The sequence below is a fragment of the Puma concolor genome, chromosome E2, assembly GCF_028749965.1.
Source record: "Puma concolor isolate L17-30 chromosome E2, mPumCon1.1.hap2, whole genome shotgun sequence".
NCBI classification, from domain to species: Eukaryota; Metazoa; Chordata; class Mammalia; order Carnivora; family Felidae; genus Puma; species Puma concolor.
The window spans coordinates 27,839,101-27,863,858 of record NC_141681.1 but is presented as its reverse complement, the minus strand read 5'-3'; the positions used below and the strand labels follow the sequence as shown (position 1 = coordinate 27,863,858).

Sequence of the window (24,758 nt, the reverse complement as noted above, 5' to 3'; positions counted from 1 at the left end):
CAGGGGGCCTTCTCACGCAGCCCTGTGCAGGTGGGGCCCAAACAACTAAAGCAGCCACCAACAGCACTCCCCACCTGGGTACTGCACTCCACAGTATACAACTGTGTGCGACACCCCGGGGAGGGGATGTTAACCCCATTTTACAAAGGTGGCCATTGAGTCCCAGAGTGGGGAGGTGACTTGTCCAGGGTCACACAACCATGTGAGGACTTCGGTGTTCAGGTCCAGCTGCTCCCCACCCACGGGCCTGTCACCCCAGGCCCTTCCTGATACCACTGACCTCCGGCATAAGCAAGGCCTTCCGTACCCACCACCCTGCTCCCCGGTCCAGCGGGCACCTCGCCAGCTGAAACTCCGCCTGTAAACAAAGTAGACAAAGCCCCAGCCCCTTCTGCTGATGCCCACCCAGGCTTCAGAAGTAGTTGGGTACCCGGCCTGGTGTGGCTCCATACCTGGTGGGCGGCCTCCTGGGGCTGGGTCCTGCCTACTCCGCTCGGGTGCTCGCCAGCCTGTGCCACCAGACAGCTATCCAGCAGGACACTGCGACCGAGGGGGAGGAAAGGGCTAGCGTTAGGAGTGTTAGACATTTCCTGAGCCCTGCTGAGAGCCAGGCCCTGTGTTGGGAGCTGGTACACAAAGATGTCCAAGAATAGGTCCTCACCCTCATGAGGCTCCCCACACGGGACAGGCTGAACACAGTTCTGCCTAGGAAGGAGGCCTGCCTGGAGGAGGTAGCCTCTGAGCTGGACCTCAGGGATGATGAGTTGACCATGAGGAATAGGGAAGGGGGTCCAGGAAGGGGGAATAGCACGTACAAGGAAAAGCAGGGTGGATGGTTTGAGAAACTGTCCTCTGGGTGGGTGTGACCAAAGGGCACAAAGGCATTTCCCCTCTGTGAGTCTCCAGAAAACTTTGGTGATGCAGGCAGGGCAGGGAGTATGAGAAAAGTGAGGCCCAGAGAGGTAATGTGACCCGGCCAAAATCACACTGCAGATTGTCTTATACCACACAAACCTCAAATGCGGGCCCTGGTTCTTTCCATGCCATGAGATCAGAGCCACACTACCGCTGCTGAAGGTTTCAGGGGTCCCTGGCCCAGTCTCCAGGTGTACATGGGTGACAGGGGCCAGGGGATGCAGAGAGGGCTATGGTTAGAGAATCTGTGCTCATCTGAGTCAGCAACCCCACTTGGCTTAGAAAAATCTTCTGATTTTCAAGAGGAGCCTGAACTACATGTTTGTTTTTTTTTTTAATTTTTTTTTTTTCAACGTTTATTTATTTCTGGGACAGAGAGAGACAGAGCATGAACGGGGGAGGGGCAGAGAGAGAGGGAGACACAGAATCGGAAACAGGCTCCAGGCTCTGAGCCATCAGCCCAGAGCCCGACGCGGGGCTCGAACTCCCGGACCGCAAGATCGTGACCTGGCTGAAGTCGGACGCTTAACCGACTGCGCCACCCAGGCGCCCCTGAACTACATGTTTTAAAGGTAGAATCTCCAATCTTCAAGTGCTGATAATTAATCCAAATTAATACATTCATAGCAATATATAGATAAAAGAGCTTGTCTACAAGCGAAACTGGACCCTTAGATGCCTGTGTGCAGCCTCTGGGTTAAAATGGTGACTCAGAACCAGGAGCCAATGTGACTTTTGTAGTTAGAATTGGATCCTGGTTCCTAGTGGCCCACCCTACCCAACCTCTGTCAGCGAGGGCTCACAGAGGGTGTTCTCTCTGGCATCCAGAAAACCTGGATTCACTACTTTCTCCCCAGAGGGCCAAGCCTCAGGCCTCCTGAAGTGGGTGAGGAGGTGGGGACAGAACTGCAGCCCCAGTTGGTTTGGAGACTGCAGCAGGAATCAGTCAGCAATCACATTGTCACAGCAGCCCCCATGGGCTGTCGCTCCCCATATCCTCACCCAAACAACACTGAGAGGCCGGGGCTGTGACTGGTCCTAGCTTAGCAATCAAAGGCACAGAGAGGACAGATGGCCTGTCCACGGTCACACAGCTGGCACAAGGCAAGCCTGGATAAAACAAGTGTCTCTGACCCTCAAGGCCATGTCCGTAATACTTGGTTGCCTGCCTCTGCTCCATGTGACACGGAGGAATAAGTCCAGGGTCCTGAGATCTGAGCACCCAACTCACTTCATTTCCCTTCATTACATAGCTCTTTCCATCAAAAGGGGCCTCAACTGTCAGGATCATACTACCCACTCTGCCCAGGAAGAAACAGATTTTCTTAAAGAGATTTGAGTCACAAAAGCAAGGCACATGATGACTTTCATGGGGTCTGGGCACTTTAAGGTTTTGTGGGCTCCTTCCTCCTTAAAGGTAAAATAAAAATTATATTCTGTGACTGCATTTATATGAAGATTCATATGTTCAAACATTCTCTTCCATTGAAAAGTTCATTTTGGTGTCTGATTTTTTAAAAAATTAAAATGCGCTTGAAGGTCCCTAAAAGTATGGTGGGAACTATGCCCTTCCCAGTTCTTGGAACACAGAGGCCCGGGAAATGAACTACCACAGTCCAGTGAGGTCTTGCTCATTCCAGAATCAGGCCAGGAAATCACTGTAGGGCCTTTAATACATCACTGGGAAGCCCTTGGGCTGCCTCTGTTTGCTTATCTGTCAAATAGGGAGGAATTGCCCAGGCTGCACGGCCTGACAGATTTAAGCGAGGTCAGGAGGGCCAGTGAGAGTCTCATGAAAGTCAGAAAAGACTTCCCATATCTGGTGTTGTTCCTGGTCCTCCATCTATCAACACCAACGAGCAATTCCCTTCGTTTGGGCCACCAAGTGTTTGTTTCGGTACCAACTCTGCCCTTGCCGGCAGTGCACCCCTGGACATACAGGGTACTGTCTGCGAGCCCCAGTTCTCCCATCTGTGAAATGGGATTAATAATAGGTGCCCAGACTCTGGCATAGCAAACAAGTGTTACTCAAATGGCAGCTGCTGTCATGATTGTTCTTGCCATGACTGCTACTAACACTAGAGAAGGGAGCGTCCTGCAGGGTTATGAATCACCCACGTGGATTAGGGAGCATCTTGTACAAACATCTCCAGCTATCAAGATACCTAATGAGCCCTACTGTGGCCCTGTCAGGACTACCAGAGGTTGTTTGGGAGCTATGTACCCAAAGCCATGTTGTTCCCGGTCGGCGATGTGCCCAAGGCCCCCTCTTGCCCATCCCAGAAGCAGCAGGCCATCAACTTCTAGAAACTTCCTAAATCCCAGAGATTTCCAAGTGGAGGATCACACAGACTCGCTGAGGTGGGCATCCCGGAGAACCTCCCCACCCAGTTATCCAAGTTAAAAGTGCAGGGAGTAGCTAAGAGTTGCCCATCCTGCTCCTCCTCCCCCAAGTCCCCCAGCAGGCTGTGCCCCTAAGCTAAGGTCCTCACCAGGCACCCCCACCCTGAAAGAAAGAAGGGGAGCCCTTAGGACAAAGCAGCCACCTACTTGGGTCTCGCTGTCTTGGCTGATAAGAATGCCCATGACGCAGGAGTTCAGCTGGGGGCGATGGTATTCATCCCAAGCCCCATGTCGGGTGCCCACAGGTAGACAATTTGGAGAGCCCCGGTCCAGCCCCCGAGCCTGCCAGGCCAGCTCTGGAGCCAGTGTGGCTCAGGTAGCAGATGAGCTACTGATCCTTCCTGCTTCTAATCAGATTGAGGGAGTGTGCAGGCGGTGGGGAACTCTGCAGAAATGCCCCCAGGGAGGGCAGGTGGGGACCAAAAGGCTGTGGTTGCTAGGAAAAGCCGAGCTGTTGCCGGCAGAGACCAGGTCGCTAGGCGACCATCTGCCTGTTACCAGGGCCCGCGCGCACGTCATCAGTAACCCCTGTGCCTCTGCAAAGCTGGCCAAGAGCATCCTTCCCCAGTCAGTGACAGCTCAGTCCACTTGCCCACGCCTGACACCCTCTGGTCCTGGCCCTGGGAACACTCAGCTCTCTCACCCAGTGCCCGCGTCCCTGCCTAGGGCCCCGGAGCCCAAAAGTCCCCTGAGTTTGAAACTCTGGGTAAACATCTGTATGAATATGTATGTGTGTGCGGCACTTGTGGGTAACTGTACACGTGTGTTTGTGTGCATGAGCGTGCACACAGGGCACAGCGTGCCTATGTGCAAGCATGTACCAATGTGCCTGTGCATGTGGACACGTGAACAAGTGTGCTGAATGTGCTTGTGCATGTATGCAGGCTGTGTGTGGGTATGACTGTGTGCATACCCGCACGTATAAGTGTGTGCCCAGCCCAGCCCGTGTGTCTGTGTCCGTGTAGGTGTGTATGTGCAGATACGTGTGCATGTACCTGCATGTACCGTGCACTGAGAACATGCATGTAGTTAGTGCATGTGTGCGAGCACACTAAATCACTGGTGTTCGGGGGGTATTTCAGTTCAGGAGCAGTGGCATATAAAGGGGTTTTCAGGCCTCCGTGTTGGGCACACAGGTTTAGTCGGGGGACAACTCGCCACCATGAGCACTAACAAACCAGCACTAACAAAGCTAGGCAGCACCTAAGTCTTCACCCAGGAGACGGGCTATCGCAGGTCAGTGAGAGCAGCCTGGCTCTGGGGGGCCCAGAGGGCAGAATGTGGACCACATTACAGAAACCATAGGGAGGCACGTTTATTTTTGGTGGAAGAAATCATCTCATAATCAGAGGTGTATATGGATGGAATGGACAGCCTTCAAGAGGTCATGAGTTCCCCATCACTGGAGGCAAACAAGTAGCCATGTGGTCTCCTGCCAAGGATGAAAAAATTCCATGTGAACAAGGGATAGGTGGACTAAAAGCAGATGACACGGAGCAGACCTCCAGCCCTAAAGTCCTGTGTTGTCTCGTGGTATAACTATTTCCCGACTGGGACTGAAAGTAACCCTCCGCGGGGATGAGAACATCAATGACCTTTGATGACGCGCTCACTGCGACCAAGGTCCTAATATGCCCCATACACAGCTGGCCCGTGACCGCTTCACAGAGGTGTTAGAATCCCCGTTCCACAGACACGGAGGCAGAAGCTCTGTGCAGTGTGCACTTGCCCAGGTCACTCTGCCAGGAGAAGCAGAGCCCGTGCCTCAGGCCTGGGCCGGAGGGACAAGTCAGCGAAGAAGGGTGTGGGCCAGGGGGCACCACAGAGAGCGGAGCAACAGGGACAGGGAATAATGCAAGGCACAGATGCAATCAGTCTGGCCTGCCCCCTGATGACAGCCTCCTCACGGCTCTCCCTGCCTCAGTCTCCCCACAGTGCAGCTGCCAGATCACGTCTGGATTTCCCCGCTCAGCAACCTTCAATGGCTCCCCATTGCTCCTGAGAAAGCAAGTCCCAGGTCTTCACAATCTGGCCCCCAGCCTCTGAAGCATCATCTCCCCACCATGTCCACCAGCTGCAGTGTCACTGTCCCCCCGACATGCGGGCTGCTTTTGAGGCAGCAAACCACTCCCCCCTGTTCGAAACCCCCAGGACACTCTTCTTGTCCCCCACTCTCTTCATTGGTACCCCCTCCTCCTCACGGGCACTTCCTCCCCAGGCGCTTCTGTTTCCTCGAATCTCCCTGGCTCTGCTCTGGCCTTTGGGCCTCTCCTCTGTCCACACTGGCTCCCCCAGCATCTCCTCCAGCCCCGCGGTTTCCGGTTCCGTCCACATGACCAGACTCCCGACGTTCCATCTCCAACCTCTCACCCCCGACTCCACGCTCAGGCCCAACTGCCTGCTTGCTGTTCATCTCCCCACGCACCCCCCTCCCCATCTGTCCCGCACTGCTGAACACCTTCCTCTCAGTCTTTAATTATTGAAATACGTTTGACATATAACATTGTGTGAACTTTAGGCATACAGCATGTCAGTTTGATGAATTTATATATTATGATATGATTGCCACTGTGCTAATTAGCACCTCTATCGTGTCACAGAATGATTGTCAGTGGTTTCAATAATTAAGATGTAGTTTGATGATTATAACTGTTAGTGGTTTCTGATCTCCTTTCTTTTGACTTCTCTGTGTGTTCCTGTTGAAATCTTTATGGATGTGGGTGGAGAATCAACCATTAATGGGCAGAAGAGCAGAATCCAGAACAGCCTTCAAAGGCACCCATGGGACCGTCATGGACGGTGTGGAGGGGGACACAGCCCTATGCCTTGGTTTGGTTAATTACAGGGGCTGTGAGCCTCCCGCATGGGCCCATTCACTCATCCATCCACGCGTTCAGCCGACATTTATTTGGCGCCTGCTGTAGCAGGCACTGTTGTAGGATCTAGGGACATGGGAGTGAGCACAACAACCCCCCCACCCCGAGGAGGCTGTGTTCTGGTGTGTGTGTGTGTGTGTGTGTGTATAAGCATCTGGGAGGGTGTTAAGGGGTGGGCAATATGAGTCTCGGGTCATTATGAGTGCTGGGGGGGACCCCCAGCTTCCCCAGCCTCCCTGGTCAGTACACAGCAGCACACAGCACAGAACAAAGGAAGGAGCTCCCCCACCCTGAAAGCCCCCCCGTCCCACACTGTAACCCCTCCCTGGGCCATCCCTTGTGGGGAGGCTGAGAACACACAAGTGCCTTACTTAGGTTCCTCCTCCTCCTCTTCTTCCTCTTCCTCTCCATCTTCCTCCTCATCTTCTCTCTCCTCTTGAATCTGGGGCAGCTCCCTGAGTTGAGGTCAGAAGCAGGAGGTGAGCCCACTTGCAGCCCCACCCCCAGTCCACCTCAGGTCCCATGACCCCTGAAACCAGACCCGAAAATCTCAACCAAGACTTGACCTGGGGAACCCCACTTGAGCAACCTCAGGCTCCCTCTAGCAGCAAGGCCTCTCCACGGCATGAGGGGCCTGGCCCAGCCTCCACCATCCTAGTGGCAACCCTGGGTCAGCCTCTGAGCCTCTCTGGGCCTCAGTTTCCCCACCTTTACGATGTATGTCATGGGCCTGAGGACCTGACAGCTTGAGGGGTTATCACCAAGATCGCTAGAGGGAACAAAGATCATTATGTCCCTACCGAGGGCAAGTGGGTAATCACTACCCTAGGTACCCATTCCCATGCCCAATGACCCTGCAACCCCCCTTCTACAAATTTATCCTGCAGGCCTATTCACGCGCATGTGCAAGAGTGTTTGTTGCAAAATTGTTTACAATAACAAAATTTTGCAATCACAAATGTATATAAATCCTGGCACATCCACACAATAGAATACTATGCGGTTGTTAAAAAACAATCTGTGGATGATCTCTATGCACTGAAGGTGGAAACACCTCAAGGTATATTGTTGAATGAATAGAGCAAGTTGCAGATACGTAGGTGCGTGTGATATGCTATCTTGTGTGGAAAAAAAAAAAAAAGAAAAAAGGAATCATGCCTGTAAATGCTCAGACGCTCCCTGGACCAGCACAGAAGAAACTGGCAGCTACTGTCTCTATTCACAGGGAGAGGACTGGATGTCTGGGGGACGGAGGAGGAGGAAGGAGTAGAGGCAGGTTTGGCTCCTGTTCTATGTCCTTTGATACCTTTGGGATTCTGTACCATGTGCCTGTTATCTTTCCAAACGATCATTTGTTCCAGGGCCTTCTCTGGTTCCCACCTGGGCATCTCCTCCATGGCCTCATTCTCCTCTTCATAAGCTGGAGCTGCCTCTGAGCCCTGCGGACTGGTGCCCCGGTCCTGATACTCGTCCTCCTCCCAGTGAGGGTCAACCTCTTCTAGGACGAGATCGGGCTCCTCTTGGCCTCCAGGGAGGATGCAGACTGCAGGGGACACAGGGCACAGGGGAGAGTGGGCTTGGGCTTCTGAGTCCCAGGGACCACACAGGGGGCCTTGGCCATCACCAGCCATGGGCCAGCTCTCAGCCAAGCAGCAGAAACAGCACCAGTATCCACAGGACCATTAGCAGCCAGATCAGTGCTAAAGTGACAGGCTGAAGCCCATGATCGTTCACCCTGTTTCCTTCTGGTCATTTTCCCCCTTTTTTTCCTTTTGAGATAGAGCTTCAATTACAGTTAGCTTTTGTGTCTCCTTAGGACCCCCGTTCTTGGAGGTTTGTGCAGAAGCAGAAATAACGCTTCTAACCACAGCATCATAGGAGATACGGAAGATCCAAGCTTGGGGTCTGCCTTGGCACATCCAGGTGCAAGGTGACCCGACATGTCCAGAGGAACACAGAGAGAGCTTGCCTCCTGCATGTTCTCTAGATGCCGCCCACTGGTGACAGCATACAAATGCTCATAACCTCAGCACCCATTTCTAGCAGTCCTTCCCTCCTGGGCCTAGAGGCTCCAGCTTCTGCGGGGATTGACCTTCTGGCAGAGATGGTCCCACCTTCAGATAGGATCTGTCATTTTCACCATTTCTCCACGTACTCAGGTCCCTGACAGTGCAAACAGTGTGGGGCTGTGAGCTCGGCGGAAGTGGGTGCAGGGGACTCCCATCAGGGACCTAAGTCCCCCGTAGTCAAGAGGAAGGGGAGAAGAGAGGAGATTGTCTAGATATCAGGTGTTCCCAAAAAGCTCCAGGATCTTGGTGATCCTTAAGCCAAGCATGAAATTATGAATAGTGACTTTAAATGGGAGTTGGTCTGAAGTCTTATCCTGTGACTTTGGAAAGTATTGCTCATGGTGTAGAAAAAATAATAATAATATAATGGCAGCTACATTTATCGAGCACTTATATGTTCCTAGCCCTGTGCTTAATGACATACATGGATTAACTCAATTAGTCCTCAAACCAACCTTTTGAGGTGGGAATAATTGTTACCCCCCCCCCATTTTATTTTCCTTCTTTCATGTTGTTTCCTCATTTACAGATGAGCAAACTGAGACACAGGCTCACAGCTTCTGTTACAAGGTGTGTCCCATGTGCCAGGCACAGGGATGTCCGCTTTCCAAGAGCTGTCTTCCCCTGCTCCTGCCTCCTGGTTCCCAGGTATAGACATTATCCTGCCTCACACAGAGGCACCCGCCTGCCCTCCAGGGAAATCCCCCACACGCATCCTGAACTAGGCTTTTCCACGCGGGTCCTGGCCCCTCCAGCCCTACAAACACCCCTGGGGTTTGACCGGGGAGGCTCATCCAAGCGTGGCCCCGAATCCAGTGGTGGGACATGTCACACGTGTCATTCTAGACTGCCATCCAGTAACAGTGTAGCATCTCTGCCCTGAGCAGCCACTTGGGGTACAAGTCCCTAAATGGCATACGGGAGACAGAACAAACATCCCCTGGCTCGTGAGTTCATTAGCTTTCACAGCAACCCTGCATGGTGACAGCATGGTGGCAATAGTACTCTCGCCATTTTATAAAGCACAGAGCCAGCTCAGAGAGGCTAATGACTTGCCCAATGCCACAAAGGATGTCAGAGGCATTGCCAGGTCTCCTGACTCCCGATTCCCTGGTGTGCTACCCCAGGTGAGAAACATGCCCCTGAGTGCCTCCTGGCATGGGTGGCCTCTCCGTGCTGGGCACTGCATGACCCCAGCCTTTGGTGTCCTGAAGAGTTGATGCCGTCTTTGTTTACATCCTCGCTTTCTTTTTAGATACTATTTAGTGAGGAAGAATTTTACAAGCTTTTCCTCCTTTCCTTTCTGGGCCAGGCCGCTGAGCCATGCCCTATACAATCCCCATTTTACAGCCAGAGATTCTACGGCTCTCAGAAGAGGCTGGTGGCCAGGGTACCAGAGGGGAAGGGCAGGCACGGGGTACTCGGCCACACAGATCCAGTGGCAGAGCTCCCTGCAGGCCTGGTGGAGCCCTGAGACCCTCTCGTTAGGCATCGGAGTCAGAGCTCCCTAGCTTTTTCAGGGCCCTGCCCCTGGGTCCAGATGGGGCCACTGAAGCACTGTGGGTGTTCAAGCTCATACGGAAACTCCTGCTCCATCTGGGGCTGAAACTTTGCTCCTGGAGTCCCTCATTGTCCCGCCACCTCCTGGCCAGCATTCTCTGCCAGCCTAGGATGTCCCTCAGGGCAACTGAATGGGGTTCTGGCTCCAGGAGTGAAGGTCATCAATTGCATCTGAGGAAGGAGCTCCTATTTCCAAGATCAGCAAACAGGGAGGCGGGAGGCATAAATTCTAGGTCAAGGCCCGCACCAGACCCTGGGTTGCCGGCAAAGCCCAAGTTCTGGCTTATCCTCCCTGGCATGCCTGGGTCCTAGATGCTTTGGATGTGGCCCAAAGCTCAAGAACCCTGATTCCATTGCTTTCTCTGCCTCCAATGCTTGCTCAGCCTCAGGGTAGTCTTTGTGAAGTCATTCCCCTGCTCAACCACCTTCAGTGGTTCCCCATTGTCTATAGCCTAGTCCTGTAAGATCAGGCCCTACCCTTTTTTTCCCAATATTTATTTATTTTGAGAGAGAGAGTACATGTATATGGGGGAGGAACAGAGAGAGAGACAGAGAGAGAAAGACAGAATCCCAAGCAGGCTCTGAGCTGTCAGCACAGAGCCTGACTTGGGGCTCAATCTCACAAACCATGAGAGCATGACCTGAGCTGAAACCAAGAGTTGGATGCTTAACCGACTGAGCCATCCAGGCATCCCAGGCCCCAGTTTTTCTGGCTTTAACTTCTGCATCAAAAACTCGGGATTTGCTGAGGTACCCAACACTCTCCCTCTCCCACCTCCAGCCATTTGCTCACTTTATTCCCTCTCCTGGGTTGTCCTCCCCTCACTGCCAACTGGGGACCTGAAGGGTCTCAAAGTCAAAGGCTTAGGTAGCCAGGGAGATGGTATTATAGGTGAAGGGGGGGCATGTGCTGCCTGCCCTCAGGAGTGTCCTCAGAAGCACAGCATGGGTCTATTATAATTGCTATAGAGAAGCCAGACTTATCCAATGCAAAGCCACCTTGTTTTTAGATGTTGGCAACTAATTCTAATATTTAAAATCACTCCTTGCCCCAAACACAGACATCTGTGGGCCAGCTGGGGATCAGGATCCCTGGCAAACTCCTCCTTCCTGCTACCCCAGTACCATGGGCCACATTAACTCAACCACTTTTCAAACCTAAGTACTCATTGTAGCTTCATCTGAAGCAAATATATCATGCAATCACAGCTGTGATGTGCTAATTTATGCTTTTTAATGTCACCGAAGTCATGTGCCGTTGTCCACTGCTGGACCCCAAACTCTTCGAGGGAGAGAACACAGCCTAGCCTAAGAGGATCCTCTTCTGGGAGAAACTGTGTCCCACCGGGGCACCGCCTGTGTGCCAGGCACCACGCTGAGGGCTGTGCAGGCGACCTCTCAAAGAGAGTCCTCCATGGGCTTCCCCACAGTCTTCTGGTGGGAAAATCTCCTGCTGTCTAGCCTGAGTCCCACAGGCTGCCCTTGGCTGCCCTTCTTGCTTCCATGGAAAGGCGCCAGCTTTGGTCTCAGAGAAGGAGCTGTGGGACTGGCTCCCTTCACCTAGCCTGGGAGTGTGGGGAGCGGCAGGGGGGTCACTGTTCAAGGAGGGCATGGGGTCAACAGCCACCTCTTCCCCCTCCCCTGCAGGTCTTCAGGGCACCCTTGTCTCCTTCCATCCATCCGTCCGTTTGTCCATCTGTGCTCTCCCAGGATCCCTTCTCTCTTGTTTCAGAGGCCCCCCGCTGCCGCCACTCCTGAAACAAGACAGAAGGGTGGGTGGCTGGGTGGGCAGGCGGAGGGAATGAATGAGCAGGTGCGTGAATGAATGAATGAAAGGGCAGGGAGGCAGGGGGTAGAGCTGGCAGCAGGAGAGGGAACTCCTGCCCCAGCCCCTTAGGGTCACCCCATAGAGTGGGTTGAATCGTGTCCCTCCGAAACATATATTCAGTCCTGATCCCTACAACCTGTGAATGTGACCTCATTTGGAAATAGGATCTTTGCAGATGTCATTAGTTAAGGATCTCAAGATGAGCTCATCGTGGATTTAGGGCGGGCCTTAAATCCATGACTGGTGTCTTTATAAGAGGAAGGAGAGAAGATCTGACAGACACGGAGGAAAAGGCAGAGATTGGAGGCCAGCTAGCAGCCAAGGGACCCGGAGGACTGCCAGCAGCCACCAGAAGCCAGGAGAGAGATATGGGATGGTTTCTCCCTAGAGCACCAGGAGGAGCCGACCCCCAGCACTTCAAGCTGGGGCTTCTGGACCCTGAACTGTGAGAGAACACATTTCTGCTGTTCAAAGGCACCCAGTTTGTGGTCCTTTGTTCTGTCAGAACCGGGGGAGCTAACACACTGGGCTCCTGGCCCCGCTGCCCCAGTGCCCACCCACAAGCCACACACTCCGGGTTCACGGGGAGGTCCTGTCCACAGCCAGATGAGCACCCTGCCTCCTCCAGAGGAGCAGAGAGGAGGAGGAGACAGGGCCAGGGGCTCCGTCTTCAGAGCTCTCCACTCTGGAAGCTGTGCTCCCGGAATTTTCTGTTCCTTTAACCTTGACAACTGCTGCCAGGCCCAGCGGATGTTAGTCGCCGCTCTGTGACAACTTGCTCTGTGACCTTGGGCAAATCCCTGTACCTCTGTCAGCCCCAACAGCCATGGGGGTCCCTGCTCTGCACAGACTCCACGAGGCTGAGCAAACCCTGCTCTGAAGCCTACCCCTTATAACGTTGTCACCATTATACAAATCCCATCTCCTCCCATGGCCACTCTGCCAGACTCTGCCAGACTCCGCTGCATGGTCAACTGGTCTGTCCGTGCTCCAGGCTATGGTGGCCATCCTCACCCTCAGGGTGCTCATAAAGACCACCATCAGCCTGGCAGAGTTAGGGTTTTCTAGCCTAGGACATGGGTCCTAGGGACCCCACCATGGTCTGAGGGCCTGTGTCCAGGGTGGAATAGGGCCACCACCCACTGGCCCTCAACTCTGCTTTGCTTACCTCTAGAACTTATCACAGGCCTGGTACATAGCAGGCCTTCCATGACCTTTATGAATGAATGAATGAATGAATGAATGAATGAATGAATGAATGCCTTGTACACCACACGCTTGTCCCGAGGCCATGAAATGGAGGAAGAACAGATTTTGGACCCTGGCCTTCTCCTCCTAGCCTCAGTCGATCCCTCAGTACTAGTGCAGGGCTGGGACAAAAGGCAGCACACACCTCTCCACCCTCCCCACCCATAGGTAAGGGGAACCCTCCTGCCTCACTGGAGCTGGAGTTTATGGGATCTAGTTCCTCCAGGGAGACCCCACGCCTCTCCCCTCATCCCTCCACCGGGACTCTGCCTAGCCAAACCCACTGGCCCAGGGGGAAGTGGGGAGCTCTCTTTAGGTGTTCCCAGAGGAAGGGGATCCATCCGACTCAGCCTCACAACTGTTTTCTCTGGGTAGAAACTGGAAGGCAAGCCAGGTCCCCACCACGTCTCTCCCCAGCCACCATGCGGCCCTGGGCCAGGCTCTGGCTACCTGGCCGGGCTGACCTGAGATGAGGCCTGCAGGACATGGGCTCTCTCAGCTCCAGGTCAGGAGGCCCCAAACGTAGCCCCCAAGTAAGTTCAGGCCTGGCCAGCAACCACCCCACTGTGCACTCAGACCAAGCAACCCTCCCGGAGACACACACGAGGACCCACTAAGGTGTCACTTACCGGTCTGCACGTCACACGCCACAGGGGAATCAGGTTCCTGCATGGGGAGAAAAATGCCGTGTCCTCCTCACCGGCCTCCCTGCTTCCACCACCCCTCCCGGCACACACAGGGGCAAGAGGGCTTTCCTCACCCCTATCAGGACTCCCGCAGAAGGTCCCGTGGCTCCCGGCTCCTCTCTGGTCTGCTTCCCCCCCTCCTTTCTCAGAGCTCGCCCAGTGCTCCAGGCACTGTCCTCCCTGGGTCACCACTTGGTCCCACCTCAGCTCCTTTGCCCAGGCTGGGCCCCCTGCCTGAGCGGCCTACCTTCCACTCTCCACTCTCCATGTAGGGAAAACCTCCTCCCAGCCCTCCCCGGAGGGTTGTGTCAAAGCTGCGTCTGCAGGAGAGGCCTCTCCCCAAAGCACCACACCTTCCCCTGCCCCAGCCCCGTACTCGAGGGGGCCCCTCCTTTCTGTGGGGGCATCTTCACCACAGAAGTTCCTGCCACCAGGCCCTTTTCATTCTCTTGGAAAACTCCAAAGCTGTGTTTCCTCAGCCACCCACAGAGGCCACATGGACACAGAGCCTGCAGGCTCGGCCTGCAGGGAAGGGGGCCCTGAGGATTTCTGCCCACCTCCTACCGAAGTCAGGACTGGGACCAGGCCTCTCGCCTCCCAGTTCCAGGTGACAATTGTCAGGTGGCTCAACCGGTTAAGCCATCTGACTCTTGATCTCTGCTCAGGTCATGATCTCACGGTTCATGGAATGGAGCCCCATGTTGGGCTCTGTGCTGACATCATGGAACCTGCTTGGGATTTTCTCTCTCCCTCTCCCTCTACCCCTCCCACACATGCGCTCTCTCTCTCTCTCTCTCTCTCTCTCAAAATAGATAAATAAACATTTAAAAAAACAAAAAACCAGTCAACAAATAAAGCTTAAAAAAAGATATACAGTTGTCCCCAAGAGAGAAGGACCAGGTGCCAGGTTCTTGGAGAGGGGGAAGAAGAGGTGACAGAGGACTTGCTCCCTCCACCCATCCGTGTTAGAGTCCTAGGTTCTCAGAAATGCACACAGGGCTCTCTGGCTTCCTATAAGCCCCAAGCCCCACTTCTTTCCAGGACATTCCTGGCCTCTCTTGTCTCTGGTCCTTTGCACCTGCTGATCCTCTGCCCAAAGGGCTCTTCCTACACCACCCCCATGCTACCTCTCCCTAGGTTTCAGCTTGCAAGCCACCTCCACCAGAAAGCCTTCCTTCGTGCTGGGGGGCAGTGGTGGGGGTCCTCCTCTGTACCCCACATCCTCTCTGCTCCCTCCATGGAAGCATCTCCCCCACTGATTATGGCCTCCTGGTTAGCACGCTGGGCCAGCACTTCTCAGCCCCGTGGCCGCAGCCCCTCAGGGAAAGTGTGTGGAATAAACGTGAGCTGACTAGATAGACAGGCTGTTTCCCCGGGCCCTCCCTGCAGCCTCCCTTCTTCCTTAGGTGCCTTCAGTGCCTTCGGTGCCCCGCCCTCAAACGATAGATCCTTGCCTGAGCTCCGCCCCCAGCCCATCAGTCTTTGCCTCAGCAAGGCCCCTCCCACCACTCCCTAGGGCCCCGCCCCCAGCCCTGCACAGACCTGCTCACCAGCCTTCCCATGGAGCACGGGTTGTGGCAGGGCCATCTCCAGCCTGTGCCGGAGCCAAGCCATCAACCTGCAAATGGGAGAAAGCAGGCCATGTCTAAGTGGTGGGGCTCACGGGGAAACTGAGACCAGAGTCAGGTCCCTCCCAAGGCAGACAGCAAGCCCACCAGAAGGCAGACCAGAACCAGGTCTCTAGCCCCAAAGACTGTTGCCCTCCTCCCTCTGGGTACCGCTCAGACCCCAGCAGGTAGCTCAGCACCCACTCTGCCACCCCCACCCCGGAAGTGCATGCAGGTGTCTCACACACTGCCAGGGCAGGAGCATTTGGCAACACATATCCCGATTTTAAATGCATGCATCCTTTGGCTCAGCGATGCCAGGTTCTCAGATTTGCCCTACAGATTTACTTGCATGTGAGTGAAATGATGCTTGTACAAGCCACTGATTGCAGTGAAAGAGTAGAAACAAGCTATGTAAAAGCTGGTACCACCCTATAATAGAGTACTCCGAAACAGTTGAAAGAGTGAAGCAGACCAATCCAGATAAAACCACCTCTAAGATACTTTTTATGTGTTTTTTGTCTTTAACTTTTTAATGTTTATTTATTTTTACGAGAGAGAGAGAGAGAGAGAGAGAGAGAGAGAGAGAGAGGCAGAGAGACTCGAGCAGGGGAGGGGCAGAGAGAGAAGGAGACACAGTATCTGAAGCAGGCTCCAGGCTCTGAGCTGTCAGCACAGGGCCCGACTCAGGGCTCAAACCCACAGACGTTGAGATCACGACCTGAACCACTTAACCAACTGAGCCACCCAGGTGCCCCTAAGATGCACTTCTTGGTGAAGAAAGCAAAATGCAGAACAGGGTATGCAGTTTGCTGTTGTCTGGTCCGTGTGTTGGTTTGAAGGAGAAATGTCCTCCCAGCTTGTTTGTGGGTAGAAAATGTGTTGAATGGCAGAGAGCTGTTGATGGGAAGAGACCCCAGAAACCCCTTTAAATTTTCTCCCCAGGGCATGGGTGACTTTGAAAATTTAAAAAACTAGTCTGGGGGCACCTGGGTGGCTCAGTCGGTTGAGCATCAGACTCCTGATTTCAGCTCAGGTCATGGGATCAAGCTCTGTGTTGGGCTCTGTGCTGAGCATGGAGACTGCTTAAGATCCTGTCTCTCTTGGGGCTCCTGGGTGGCTCAGTTGGTTAAGCATCCGACTTTGGCTCAGGTCATGATCTCACGGTTCATGGGTTTGAGCCCCGCATCAGGCTCTGTGCTGACAGCTCAGATCCTGGAGCCTGCTTCGGATTCTGTGTCTCCCTCTCTCTCTGCTCTTCCCCCACTCATGCTCCGTCGTCTCTCTCTCAAAAATAAATAAACATTAAAAAAATCCTCTCTCTCTCTCTCTCTCTCTCTCTCTCTCTCTCTCTCCCCCTCTGCCCCTCTCCCCTGCTCACACTCTCTTTTTCTCTCTCTCTCTCTCTATCAAAACAAAAACCAAACAAACAATGTTCAGTGAAGTGTTGGATGTTGGGCTGGGGCAAAGCACTGATCCTGCTCCCCATAGAAGGCATGACATTTGGGGGGCTCACCTGGCAGGGTCCCCAGCAGGCGGCAAGGAGGAAGCATGGAAGGTGGCCTGGGGCTCTGAAGTTGGCTCTTCCTTGGGCTCCAGGGGGCCAGCAGTGGGCATGTTGGGGCTCTCCGGGGCCTGCAGCATGGGCTCCCTTTCCAAAGGGGGTCCTGGGGGCTCTAAGCAGCAGGCAGAGCAGGAGTCTAAAGATGACAAAGCAGGGCTCCATGCAATCCCTCATGGGCACAGGGGACCAGATCCCAGGCACCAACAGGACTGAGTAAGGAGCCCTTTGGAACCACTCCAACTATGCCTCTCATTAGACAGGGCACTGAGGCCCAGGAAGCTCAAGGGGCTTGTCAAGACCTCACAGGATGGTCCCACACCACTGGCTTCCCAGCCTGCACTGGGGAGGGGTTCCGAGGCCCACCACAACAGCCCAGCCCCCACAAGCCCTGAACCCCTCCCTGGCCTTGGTGAGGGCTAAGGTCCTCCCCCAGAATCCCTCAGGCCCCAGTGGCACCCCCAGCCCAGCCCTCCCCAGTCCCCTCCCTGTACCTGGGCCCAAGGCAGCATCTGCAGGCTCATCTCCCCAGTCCTAGATCAGAGACAGGGAGTGAGGTCACAGAGCAAAGTGAGCCCTGTGCACTCCCTCCCCAGCCAGTGGTGCCCAGGGCAGGCAGCAGGGGGCCCCCTCCTTCCCCACGAATCTGCTTGCTGTTTTGCAGTCACTCCTCTCCATCAAGGAGAACCCTCCAGGGAGGACAGCACTCCCTCTACGTGTCCCAGGGGTTGGGGATAGCCTGCTGGACTACACACATCCTTTCTGGGACCCAGAAACCCTCCCAGGTGGTCATCTGCCTACTCCCCCTTTTTCCTCCACTTACCTTGGAGCTCTGGGGGGGCTGAGGCAGCACTTTCTCCAGATTCTGCTCAAGCCACCTGAGCAGCCAGGGCCCAGGCCTGCAAAGGGGACAGGGATCAGTGGAGCAACCTAATCACCCTGACCTGAATGTCTGTTGGAATCCCAGGCTTCAACCAGTCCTTCCTCACCTCTGGTCCCATTCTGCACAGTGGGGACCTTGTATTGTACACTCTAGAAGGGTCTCAGGTAGTGGAGCAACTTCTGCCAGCCCCAAATTCTGACCCATGGCTGCACCAGGCCTGGAACAGCAGGCCCAGCCTTGGCCACCTGGGCCCCAGGTGAGAAACAGCAGCTGCTTGGGGACCTGAACGCAGCATGGGGGACTCCCTGTGCCTGGGACAGATAGGTCTGGCTTCATGGGTCTGTGAGCAGTGCAGTCACACAGGGCCCCATACTTATAAGGGCCCACTTTTGATATTCATGCAGTTGTCACAATCTTAAACTCTTAGTGATTTTTTTAAAGGAGTCCTGCATTTTCATTTTGCATTGGGCCCCGCAAATTATATAGCTAGCCCTGGGGCAAATGGGTCCCAGATCCATCTGGCCTCCAGGCAGCCCCTCCCTCTTCAGGGGGAACCCACATTCCCAGGGGATCCCATCGCCTCAGGTATGGCCCCAAAAGAAAGCTGGCAAGTCCTCTGGGGGACTTCAACCTAAATTTCTTTGCTGGTCTCATGAGTCAGCCGAGTGGCCCCTGGGGACCCCTGATCTGGGCAGCCTCCAGGGGACAAAAAGAAATAGACCACAGTGACTGGAACAATGAATGAATGAATGAATGAATGAATGGGTGCAATCACATACATTCATTCATTCATCCCCTCCATGCTGAGTCCCCTCCTTATGGCAGGCCCTGTGCCAGGCACCAGGGTTCAGCAGTGACCAGACAAAAGTCCCTGCACTCAAGAAGCCAGCAGTCTAACAAATGAACAAGGGAAGGAATGAATGAGTGGGGTGAATGAAGGTGAATACATGACTCCGGGTCCCCAGCAGAGATTGCAAACTGGAGGTTCCAGGCTTATCCGGGGGGCCCATAGTATTCTGAAAACTTTTCAGTTAGTTGGCAACATCTAAAATTTAAGGATTCCATAAAACCCTAAATTTCTAGCTTCTCCTAAAAAACTGGAGAATCTGGTCACACTGGGCCTGAACTCCTGCCAGACAGAGGCAATGGGAGCTGACCGGGGCCCTCTTAGAGAAGGACATGGCCTCCCCTGTTTGCCTTCTCACCCACCCTTAATGACAAGACAGCCACCCACCTTGGTCAAGTCTAAGAAGTACAAAGCCATTGCCGACTGTGAGGCCAACCTAGGTACCCCTATGTCCCCCACAGTGGTCCCAGCCCTGCCCCTGGGCTCCATACAATGCCCACATACACGAGCCCATCTATGAGGAACTCATCCATGACTTCTCCCCATGGCCTCCCACCAGAGCATCTCCCAGAAATCAGCACAAAAAACCATGGGAAGCACAGGGCCCTTTGGCTCCATTTTAAGAATGAGAAAAGTGAGGTCCGGAAGAGATGAGAGTCAAGTCCAAGGTCACACACTGAGGTGATGTGGTCCTGAACACAAGGTCCTCAGGTCTGGGCACACGGCTCCCCCAACCACACACACTATAGATGAGGTTCAGGGGCCAAACCATTGCTCAGGGATGGGGACTTACCCAGTGTCCTGGGCCCCAGGGGCCACATCGAGTCCATCTGCAGAAGAAAGGAAGGTGGTCAGCACCAAGAGACCTACCCAGACCCCGTCTCCTGGTCAGCCTCACTCAAACCAGGGTTGGAATCCAGAGCCAGGCAGATGAGAGTTCCCAGCCTGTGAGCTCTCCACAGGGGCAAGATCCAGCCTGAGCTCCGCTAGTCCCACCCCCAAAAAAGCCATCCTGCCTCCTGGCCTTACCTGAGCTCCCATTGCTGCATTGCCCAGGGATCTGTGCTCCTGCCTGCCAGGACAGACAGACACGTGAGGGCAGAGAGCCCAGACCCAATGGCCTCCCACCCTGCCCTTCCCCACCAAAACCACCTCAGCTCCCACCCCAACAAGTACCTGGGTGGGGCCTTCCAAGCCAGCAGCAGTGGTCTGGGCTGGCCCGCTGCTGAGGACCGGCTGTGGGACAACTTTCTCCATGCCTCTCTTGAGCCAGGTCAGCACCCAGCCACTGGGAGTGCTGAGGGACAAAGATCCGAGTTTGCCCTCAGGTCCCCGGCCCCTCCCTAATCTGAGTGGCACTGTCTGGTGTCCTAAAGAACTTGGGTTGAATCCCAAATGTCTATCTCCCCACTGTGAGGCTTCAGATATGTCACCTTCCCCCAAGGCTTGCATCCAACTCTGGAAAATGGCAGACACCAAACCTTGGCAAGGCAGGTATGCACAGTACCATCCTGAGCCCACTCCCATCAGATACTTGGTCCAAAGCAGCCAAGTTCTAGTATCCTGCTTCCTGCTTAGCCTGGCTCCAGGGGGTCCCATCCTACACTAGGCATACGTCATGTGCTCCAGAAGGGTCAGAAGGGTTGAGGATTTCCTGTGGGGCGTTTTCCTTGTGGCTGAGACTGGGCAGCCTAAACATGAGGGTCACAGACTCACTGCCTGAGGCTAGCTGCTCCCCCCACCCCCCAAAAGATATGCTCACTTGGATAAGCACTGATGGTCTAAAATGAGCCAACTTGGAGATTTTACATGAAAGTCTGGATTTCTGGCTTCATTGGAAAAATCAGAAGCCCTGGCCACACTGGATCTGCATTTCTCCCAAGCACTGAGAATGCTCCAGCCCCTATTCTCTGTTTCTCTTGGTCACATTGCCCATATGGCCCAGGAGATCCTTGCCTCTGCCTGAGGATCCCTTCAGCCAGTTCCCAAGATGTTCTGGGCAGTTGCCAGCGAATGAGTGGAGACCTGAGACAGTGCTGGTCCCCACCCCCAAGTGGCTCCCTGGTTTTTTGGGGGGGGGTGGGGGCTGGCCCCGAGGAGAGGGAAGGGTGGTGTGGTACCTGTTCACTTCGGGAACCACAGCAACCTGGGCTTGGAGGGATGTGGGTGGAGTAGGGGCAGCCTCCTGGGTTTCTGGAAAAGAATTCCCCATACTTAGATCTGGAGCCTCAGAGTACCTAGGGAGGTCTACCCTGTGAGGGAGGTCAAGTCAGAGGTAGGGGAAAGAGGAGAACCCCAAGGGAGTCAGAAGGCCAGGGTTCCAGCTCAGCTCAGCTAAAAAGTCCCCAGGAGCCCGATCCTCAACTTCTCTGAGCCTCAGTTTCTTCATCTGTGAAATGGGCCTGCCGGCCTATGAACTCTGCAAAGCCCTGAGAGAGAACATACCCTCCCTGCTGCTGGCCCTGCCAGCCTGGGCTTCCAGCACTTACCCTGAGGGCCTGGCTCAGCTGTAGCCACTTCCTCCCCCTCAAATGGCTCCTCCGGTGGCTGGAAGGTTCAAACAGGACCACATAAGCCCTCAGGGAGACCAGCCCGGTTCAGGTAGGGGCAGCCCTCACCCCACCCACTAAGGACCCCCTCACCCCACAGGACCAAACAGCTCTATTCTCACATTCATCCCTGTAAATCCCAGCAGCTTCACCCTCTACCTGGGACACTTCCTCCCTCACAACACCACGGGTCCCACATCCAAGGTGCCCCCCTACCAAGGTAGCCCCAAGCCTATCACCTCCCCCAGGAAGCTGCCCCACTCCAGTGGCCTGAGAACAGAGAGGAACACTGGAGACAGTTATGAAGCCTTGAGGCAAACTGAAGGGGAGAGGGAGGGGAGAGGGAGGGGAGAGGACCCCCCACCAGCTATCCCTCTCCTGGGGGGGCCAAACCTGCCATTCCCCTGGAGCAGCTGGGTAGCAGTTCAGCATTTGCCATCTGCCTCTCATCTGCCTCTGTAGCTGCAGCTCCTAGTGCTGCGTGCAAATATGTGCGTGTACAGACATGCACACACACACACACACACACACACACACTCATTATACATGTAAATGTATGAGCTCACATAAATGTCCATATATGTGCAGTTAGATGCATACATGCATGAGCACAAATAGGTACACGTGCAGTAACACAGCGGTGTGTGCATACACATGCACAGATAAGTGGATCTGCTCATACATGCACGTGTATATGCAAGACACAAAGCACATGTGCATATACGTTTGCGTATGTATACATGCCCCAATACACATGCATGTGCATAGAGGCACATGCAAAATATTCATATATACATGTGCATGCATGCAGACATGCACACATGCAAATGCCTGCAAGTGTACAGACACACAAACACATGCATATGCACACTCCCATACATTTGCATATATACACAGACACAGATACTTGTGTATACATACATGTACATATATATAAGCTCAGTTCCATAAGCAGGGGCATCTACACGCATACACATGCACTGACATACAAACACATTTCACAAACACATCATTTCAAATGTACATCAACACACAATCAAATACACACATAGATGAATAAACGTGTGTGTAGTCACATATGCATGTATGCCTACACATACAAAGGTCTGCATCTGAACACTCACACATGAGCCTGCATGCACAGATGTATAAAATATGTATGTATACAAACATGCAGCTACATACAAATATGTTCATACACACATGCATGCACAGAAACACAAACGTGCATACACAAACACATGAATACATTCACAAACTCAGAAACATATACATGTACACACTCATACACTTATAGCATGCCCCACACACCCTACAGACACACCAAGGCATGTGACATACACGTGTGCATACAAATACATGTAAATACGTGCATGTGTTTGTGTGCACACAATTTGCTAATACATATGTATGCACAGACATACCACTTAAGGACACAGGGCATGCACATATGTGTACATACATGTGTGCACGTGCAAACACATATGCACACAAACTCTCTACCTGGGTGGTCACTGTTTCCTGTATATACCCCGTGCTGCCCAGGACAAGCCCTTCCTCTACGAGGCACGCCCCGCCTCACCATCTCCAGTCACAAGTGGGCTCACCCTCTGTGTCTAGGAGCAAACCCCACCAGCTTCCACTCTCCAAAGTTAAGATGATTCTCTCCCTCCTCTGAGCTCGCATACTTCTGTCTGATATACTCATTTGGCCCTCCTGGGAGGGGAGAGCTGAATCCAGTGTTGGAGCTCCCCAAATTCTCTCATCACCTCTGTCTCCTGGTAGAATGACCTGGCTGGTACTTGTCTGCTGACCCCCAGGGGCAACGTCTTATTCACCATTACACTTCTAGCACAGTGCACAGGCCTGGCATCCATTAGATGCTAAATCAAATCTTTTTAACTGAGCTTCTGAACTAGTTGTCATCAGGCTCCTGAACGGATGGGATGCAGAACTGGCAAGTTTGGATGTGCTCGAGTCCCCTCGTAGAAGGTCCCCGGGGGGGGCAGCTGACCCAAGCTGGGAATTCCGGAGCCATAAGGCCAGCATGGCTGCAGCCTCTTACCAGGGATTCGTCCCCTAGCTCGGCCTCCTTCAGAGCTGTTTTAGGCGCCGGCTCTGGTTCCAGCTCTGCCTCCGGTTCTGGTTCTGCCCCCTCCTCCTCCTCCTCCATCTTTGTCTTCTGAGGGGTCCCTGGGGGCTGAGGCAGCACCCTCTGGACCCAGCTCCACATCCTGATGCCTGTAGGAGACAGAGTCCTTAGGCCTCCCCAGAGTGTCCACTGCTGCTCCCACCATTTGGGCGCCACTTAGGTGGGTCACACATTTCCCTTTTCTCTCATTCATCTTTAAAAACATTTTTGCAAATTATTCCTCCAGGTATTCACCTGATAGAGATACTAAGGCCAAAAACGTGTATAAAGAGCTTGGTCACAACAGTGTCATAGCAAAAGATGAAAAACACCCAAATATTTACCTGTAGGGATCTGGTTATTAGAAAGTTCCTAAATGTTCACCTATAAGAGGAACGCATATTAAATAAATTACAATACATCTGATAATGGAATACCATGGAGCCATAAAAAAGGTGGATCAGTTTGAACTAATATGGAAAGATGTACATACTCTGGACTCCAGGAATGAACAAATCAGTTAAACTCTCTGTGCCTCAGTTTGCTTGTCTGTAAAATGGGGATGTTACAGTACCTATCTCGTGGAGATCATTGTGAGGATAAAATAAACTGGTGAGAACATGGCAGGCACACACCGAGCACTTAACAAATGGCTGTGACTATTATTTGGTGTCAAGCAAGAACAGTAATTGTAGAATATCACATTCAGCATGATCCCAACATGGATTTTTAAAACTACGTTGTGAATAGCATATGAACAGAAAATGCTTTAACATAAAAATTAACCTGTTTTCATGATTCAAACAATTTTAAGATAAAATGACAATTAAATCCCTTTTTCAAGATTTACTGTGATATTTCAGCCCTACCTTCTATGGGTACAGTTTCTGGCAACATTTATCTTCTGGGAATGGGAGGCCTCCGCTCTTATGACTAAATCCCGCAGGATGGCCTGGCCCAGGGGCACCACACAGGGCAGTAGGTGCAAACTCCCACCCTTGAAAGGACCCTTCTGGGGAGATGCCCAACATGATAGAGTGCTTCTCTGTCCCTCCTCTGCCAAGGACACTGGCCCCAGGCTGAAAAGGACAGGCACAGGACCCAGGATCCAGGCCCTAGTGCCCGTTCCCCACAGCCCCTTGGCTGTGCCTCCTGCCCTCTGCTCACAGCCCCGACTTCTGCCCCCACTCTGGCCTCAGCACCAGCTGTCCTGGGAGAGGCTGTGCTACAGGGGCAGAGCTCAGGGTGGGAAATCAGATCCCTGACTCAGCCTCCAAAAAGGTGAACCTGAGCCAGACATGAACCTCTCCGGCCTTCCATTTCCTTGTTGGGTGGGGACACAGACACAGTGATTTCCAGGGTTGGTAGAGCCCAAGGCCATGTGTTTAGGATGGAGGATTCCCCCAACCCCAGCCAGCCCCAGCCAGCCCCATGAGGCAAGACTGAGCTACGTGTCTTCCACCCTTGATCACATTCATCCTCGTTCTCCCTGCCTGCCACCAGCCTCAGGAAAATAATTGTTACCACTTTGTAGCTCAGGAAACAGAGGCACAGAGAGAGGAGTAGACTTGCCCAAAGTGACCCGGCCGGTAAGC

The 24,758-nt window shown here is 53.6% G+C and overlaps 1 protein-coding gene across 6 annotated transcripts in view; it reads right to left on the bottom strand.

The window, feature by feature from the left end:
• CNGB1 (cyclic nucleotide gated channel subunit beta 1) overlaps window positions 1-24,758 on the bottom strand; it is an 86,842-nt gene that overhangs the window by 51,080 nt on the left and 11,004 nt on the right. For 3 of the 6 annotated variants that reach the window (XM_086689310.1, XM_086689311.1, XM_086689309.1), the window contains 14 exons: window positions 23,098-23,273; window positions 20,973-21,030; window positions 20,604-20,676; window positions 19,660-19,780; window positions 19,513-19,555; window positions 19,277-19,313; window positions 17,577-17,652; window positions 17,248-17,287; window positions 16,709-16,892; window positions 15,128-15,203; window positions 13,529-13,565; window positions 7,575-7,737; window positions 6,566-6,649; window positions 453-540 (listed from right to left, as the gene is read on the bottom strand). In XM_086689310.1, coding sequence (XP_086545436.1) covers window positions 453-540; window positions 6,566-6,649; window positions 7,575-7,737; window positions 13,529-13,565; window positions 15,128-15,203; window positions 16,709-16,892; window positions 17,248-17,287; window positions 17,577-17,652; window positions 19,277-19,313; window positions 19,513-19,555; window positions 19,660-19,780; window positions 20,604-20,676; window positions 20,973-21,030; window positions 23,098-23,265 — 1,248 coding nt within the window. In that variant the 5' untranslated portion in view covers window positions 23,266-23,273. Of the gene's footprint in view, window positions 1-452; window positions 541-6,565; window positions 6,650-7,574; window positions 7,738-11,450; window positions 11,578-13,528; window positions 13,566-15,127; window positions 15,204-16,708; window positions 16,893-17,247; window positions 17,288-17,576; window positions 17,653-19,276; window positions 19,314-19,512; window positions 19,556-19,659; window positions 19,781-20,603; window positions 20,677-20,972; window positions 21,031-23,097; window positions 23,274-23,507; window positions 23,548-24,758 lie in introns of those variants that run through there. The other 3 variants (XM_086689312.1, XM_086689314.1, XM_086689315.1) reach the window with 3 other exon arrangements.